At 42.7% G+C, this 5,394-nt stretch overlaps 1 protein-coding gene across 3 annotated transcripts; it reads right to left on the reverse strand.

The window, feature by feature from the left end:
• Positions 1–757: 757 nt before the first annotated feature.
• Positions 758–4,597, reverse strand: LOC125381668 (tripartite motif-containing protein 2-like). 3 transcript variants are annotated; one of them, XM_048399024.1, is made up of 4 exons: positions 4,158–4,270; positions 2,510–2,806; positions 1,819–2,045; positions 758–1,773 (listed from the first exon to the last, which is right to left on the reverse strand). In XM_048399024.1, exons 1-4 carry the CDS (start codon positions 4,225–4,227, stop codon positions 943–945), a joined length of 1,425 nt encoding a protein of 474 aa, XP_048254981.1. In that variant the 5' UTR covers positions 4,228–4,270; the 3' UTR covers positions 758–942. The 3 variants fall into 3 exon arrangements, with proteins under 3 accessions (XP_048254981.1, XP_048254982.1, XP_048254980.1); XM_048399025.1 differs by lacking the exon at positions 4,158–4,270 and adding an exon at positions 4,469–4,597 and having other exon boundaries at positions 758–2,045; XM_048399023.1 differs by having other exon boundaries at positions 758–2,045; positions 4,158–4,269.
• Positions 4,598–5,394: the final 797 nt, after the last annotated feature.

The following is a 5,394-nucleotide window of genomic DNA, read 5'->3' on the forward strand; positions in this document are numbered from 1 at the left end:
GTGCGGCAGAAAACAACAAGCAGCCTATTGACGGTCTTCCCATGGTGATTCCTGATTAGTATAGATCCTCAGCAACCTGTGCTTGTCGTTCGAGGCGACCAAATGGATGCGATGTCCTGGCTCCACCACTTTGTTGATTGTGTCATCGTGACCAAACGACTTTGGATGTTGCTCGTGATGTCAATCACTGGTTTCTTTCGTCCATACTCGATTATTTACCGTCATATACATGTAGCTTGAATATTGCAGCGTTGACCAACGTAGAATTACAGTGGATTCGTCTATTTGTTACACACATGAACGGTACACTCGGTGGTGGATGTTCACATCTTCAAGTGCATTCGTTCAGTGCATTTTATGGCGCTTCAGAAAACCATTGCATCACGATTTATCTCCCTTAGACCGATCAACGGCCAAGTGAATGTAACACGTCCTCAGTGCAGGGACAGGAGAGCAATCGGTTCTGTGTTTCATAACGCGAAACAGTTCAGTAAAGCTACCAAAACAAATAGTACATTTAATGTATATATGTACAATAGTAGTTTCAGGTGATTATGTTGAACACTGATGCTCATATTTTACTTATATCCATCCGTTCTGCTTATTGTCCTCAGCATAGCAAGCAAGGATTGGTGTCATGTAAATATCCACCCTACACAGACACAGCTCACACCACCTCTAGTTATAACACAGAAGGATTAGCTCCGTGTTGCACTCGCGTTATGATTACAAACATGAAAAACACATCATACGGACGATCTGGTAATCGGAAATAATTGATCCACTTTTATTCGGAGTTCATAATACATTAAATTAGACAATGCTCAGAATAGATCTCAATAATACGATCAGTACACGAAGAGCCATGTCTAGCTACTCACATAAATCCCCCAACAAAGACGTGACTATAGTTAATTGAAAGGAGACTTGTGACATGTTCACTCACTTACATGTAAATACCTTCACCGAATCTGGTCTACACACGTACATACGGCCACGCCCACCAACACACACTCCACGTGGATACTGGACACCATCCTGTGATGTCAGTATGTTTTTAACAAATTGTCCTGACTCGGTCAGATGGAGGACTCTGTGTAGATGGTAGTCTGTCACCAGAATGTCGCCTGTGCTGGTGCTTGTGATACCATGTGGATCTTTCAGTGCTGTGTCTCCTGTAGGGCTATAGGTGAACACCTCATCTCCCTCGGGAGTCAGACACACGACACACGTGGATCCCCAGTCAGACACCAGGATGTTTCCTGTCCTCGTGGTACAGAGGTAGAGGGGATTCTTCAACATGTATCTACTAGGTTGGCCTGGACAAACTGACTTCAGCACGTGTCCCGTCATATCCAGGATATCAACACAGGGAGGGGAGTGGGAACCTGCTGCTAGTGTTGATGGTGTCAGAGACGTTATACCGTAGTACCGTTTGCTGGTTGTGATGGTTGACAACAGCACCAGGTCAGGGTTGACTTGTACTGTTACAATCTGTCTGGAACCCGGCACAGTGACAGCCACCTGGTTGTCCTTCAACTTTGTTATACCATACGGATAACCACCACTTAGACTGAGCCTGCTGTGACTTTGCTTCTTATTCCTGGTGTAGAACGACTTCATACTGTGGTTGTTGTTTTCTGTGACTACCACTATGTCTGTACCATTTACCACTAACACCGTCACGTCAGTGGGGTATGTCCCAGATGTATCTCCTGCTACTCTGACGTTAATGGTGTCCTGTAACACAGGAGTAGCCTTCAGGTCCAGCACGTTAATGGTGTCTTGTAACATAGGAGCAGCCTTCAGGTCCAGCATACCCTCATACAGGACGTCTATCCCACCCAGCTGTAGATCGTCCACCTTTCTCTTGACCCTAACCTTTGTCTCTCCAGACAGGTCAACTACGTGATGGTGACGGGAAGATGGAATTCGTCTGTGTACTCGAATACATAGTTCACAGAGTGCATCGTCACAAACAGAGCACCAAGATGTAGCTGGAGTTGTCTCCCCTTCCTCCTTGCAATAACTACAGTGAGTCGTATCTGAAATAGGAATGTAATCATGTAGAGATATTAACATTTCTATATCACTACCTACTACAGAACTTCATGTAGCATATCACTCACACGGGTGAGACAACATGCATCAATAACATCCCAATACGACGTAATGTGAAATATTATGTAAATAACATTGGATTTGTCTCACTGATAGAAATCGTGAAATAGATTTCAGAAAAAAAGCAGCGATTGTGTCTGAGACAGACCTTAGGCCACCTCTCTTTCGAATCACGTCAGGATAATCGTTGTTACTTGTTAAAACAGTGTACATGATACGAATTCATAGTCTACATATAGTCTGCAAACAACTTAATAAATGACTTTCGATATATTTTGAAACCACACAAAATATTTTCTCACTGAACACGCATTCCTATAATCCAGTCAGGTGTGGAGTTACCTGCTTAGAAATAACATTTATATTCATACAAACCACAAACTCTCACCTTTAGATCCGGGGCCAAACGAGTCCAAGAGTCCCTGGATGACAAAGCTAGGCTTGACGTCATCCGCCCACTCCTCCACTGGTCTCTCAGGGGCAGACACTTTCGTCATCTTGCTGCAGAATGGACACAGGAGAGACTTGGCACTGATGGCTTCCGGTCTGGTTTTGGTGTAGTTGACGACACATTTCCGACAGAAGGTGTGATTACATACAAGTGTACAGGGCTTGTCAAACACCTCTGTACATATCGTGCATGTTAGGAAGTGTTCTGTTAGCTTCTGGGATGTCGCCATCTTACCTGGAAAAATACAAACCAGTCGAGTATTGCCTGTGTACAAAACATGCACGTCTTATCCACAACCCGAGCTTAACACTCTTAAACACTACGGCCGACCTCAGTTGTGATAATTTACTCTCCCTATCACAAATGTTAAAAAACGATTGTGTATCCACCTATTCCCCAAACTGGAATCATCAAGATCTTGAAAACATAACCCAATATCCCGTTTAATAAAAACATCATCGCAGACATTTTTAGACGAGTATCACTTTTGCTTACTGTACCTGTGCGTGTGGTTTGTTGTTGACGTGTGTGTGTGTGTGTGTGTGTGTGTGTGTGTGTGTGCGCGCGCGCACGCGCGTTTCTCATCTCTATAGCCACCCGTTCACCAGTCTGTATATATACATATATATATATATATCATCTCACTATGGAAATAAATCAACATACATATTTTCCGTTTCATTAAAACCAATCTTCCCGATATTTTATCTGCAGGGTATTCGAAGAAAAGACACGTCTTTAGTTTCGATTCTACACATTTTGTAAGCCCCCCGCCTTTCACGACTTTAGCATGGATACAGGAAGTATTGAACTACTCATATAACACATTAACAATGTCGTCAGTTTATCAGGACATGTACTTCTCGAAATTCATAACCAGTTTTGAACACATGAGGTGATACCTAAGTAGTTTTGTTTGGTTGTTTGGTTGGTTTTAGTCCGCTTGCTGAAGTTGGAAAATAAGTAAAACATTTAATGGCCTGACAGTACGCGTTTGTTATCCAATGCATGTCATGGTGACACCGAGAACCCAGAAACAGTGGCCTCACAATGGCAGCTCGTGGGTGGTGCTTGTCAAATCATTGTCACAGGCTGGCTTTACAACATGAAGTGTGTGCACTTGTGAACCGTGTGCAGTGTATCGATCACGTGACAAAGTTATGGGGTGACACGAACTTTTTACCATATCGAAAGTAGGAGAAATTATTACAGTTCACATACTACCGTATCAGATGTGAAATAATATAGTTATGTTGAAGTATTTTCCCGTATGGTTTACTGAAGCATTTGTCTGGGATCATGTCAGTAACAACTGTAACAGACACACGTGATATATACATACAGATATGTCGGGATCAGTCTCAGTATTGAAGTCAAGTGGCCGATCAGAGTATTTAATGACAGTGGATCTTTAAAGTATTCCGATTAGCCTACATGTTACATTTAATTAGGTGCCCGGTCATGAGAATCTGCCTGGAGATGACTGTATAGTTAGATGAACCCTTGTTGTGTTACCAGTACACAGTAGGACAGGTGTGAAGCGTTATAACTGAAGTAGACGCAAGCCTTGTGACAACACACTTACCTGAGACAAGCAGATAACCGCTGTGGAGGGAAATTGAGCTACCGTCAGTTTCGTTACCAACTCGTTTCATAGTAGGACAAGCTGCTTGCAGGTCACAGAAATAGGGGCGAATGGAGGCGAATGGGCGTTTTGTATTTGTTCTAAATACACTGGGTCTAGATTCGATTATTTAAAAGCCGCTTTCATGGAGCTGGAATAATCCTGAGTGCCGTGACAACAACAAACAAACTTACAGACTGATATGAGACAGCTGTAATATTGATGACAGGAAAACTACAATTATTTGCTCGAGAATAAGTTACGATACTCACTTCTTCCGGGTTTCCTTCACCTGTATAACATAATTATTTACCAACATACAGTGGCTAATATGTCTGTAAGCTGCTCTCAAACTAATTGTTTCAAGCTCACTTGGTGGGTACAATGTACAATAAGCACAAAGTCGTAAATGCTGTATGTTTCTGTACTTTGCATCAAGCATCGATAGCATAACAGTGATTACATGTTTGTGTTATCACACGCAAACGTATATGTACATTGGATTAATTATTGTGGAACATATATCGACAGCAGGAACAGTGATGTCCATGTTTTCACATACAACATTCATCTTTGAAGCATGTATACTGGACCAAATTAAAAACTTCACAATCCTAAAATTTTAACATTTTGACCAGTTATCATTGTGGGCCCTTATTGTGTATTTAAACAGTAACGGCCACGTATTGTCTTCAGGTAACACTCGTTTCTGTGCAGGTGAATCGATCAAAATCATGTGCACAGCACAATAGTGGCAAAAGTGTTTTTTCACGGGCAACTGGTGACGAGGCCATAACACCGCACGTATTTTCAGCCATACGTGCTAGCAGTCATTAACAAAAAAAGAAAAACACAAGAAAACAAAAGTCTTTACGGCCATTTGTCATGCCACGCCTTTCAAATGTGCAACGTGAACGTGCCTACGGCATGTTGCAGACGGGAACGTCCGTAGCTGAAGTCGCAAGGACGATGGGTTGTAGTCCTGTTTATGATTTACAGACGCGTCTACAGCAAACGGGTACGACCGCTGATCGAACTGGGCCAGGTCGACCACGTGTGACGTCACATGCAGAGGATCGTCAGATTGTCTTACGTCACCTCTGTAACCGATTTTTGACGGCTACATCAACAAGAAACGAACTGTTTAGGGGTAGACTGAGTGCGCAAACTGAAACTGTTCGAAACCGTCTGAGAACTG

Source organism: Haliotis rufescens, unplaced genomic scaffold (genome assembly GCF_023055435.1).
Source record: "Haliotis rufescens isolate VD_foot unplaced genomic scaffold, xgHalRufe1.0.p SCAF_19, whole genome shotgun sequence".
Classification (NCBI taxonomy): domain Eukaryota; kingdom Metazoa; phylum Mollusca; class Gastropoda; order Lepetellida; family Haliotidae; genus Haliotis; species Haliotis rufescens.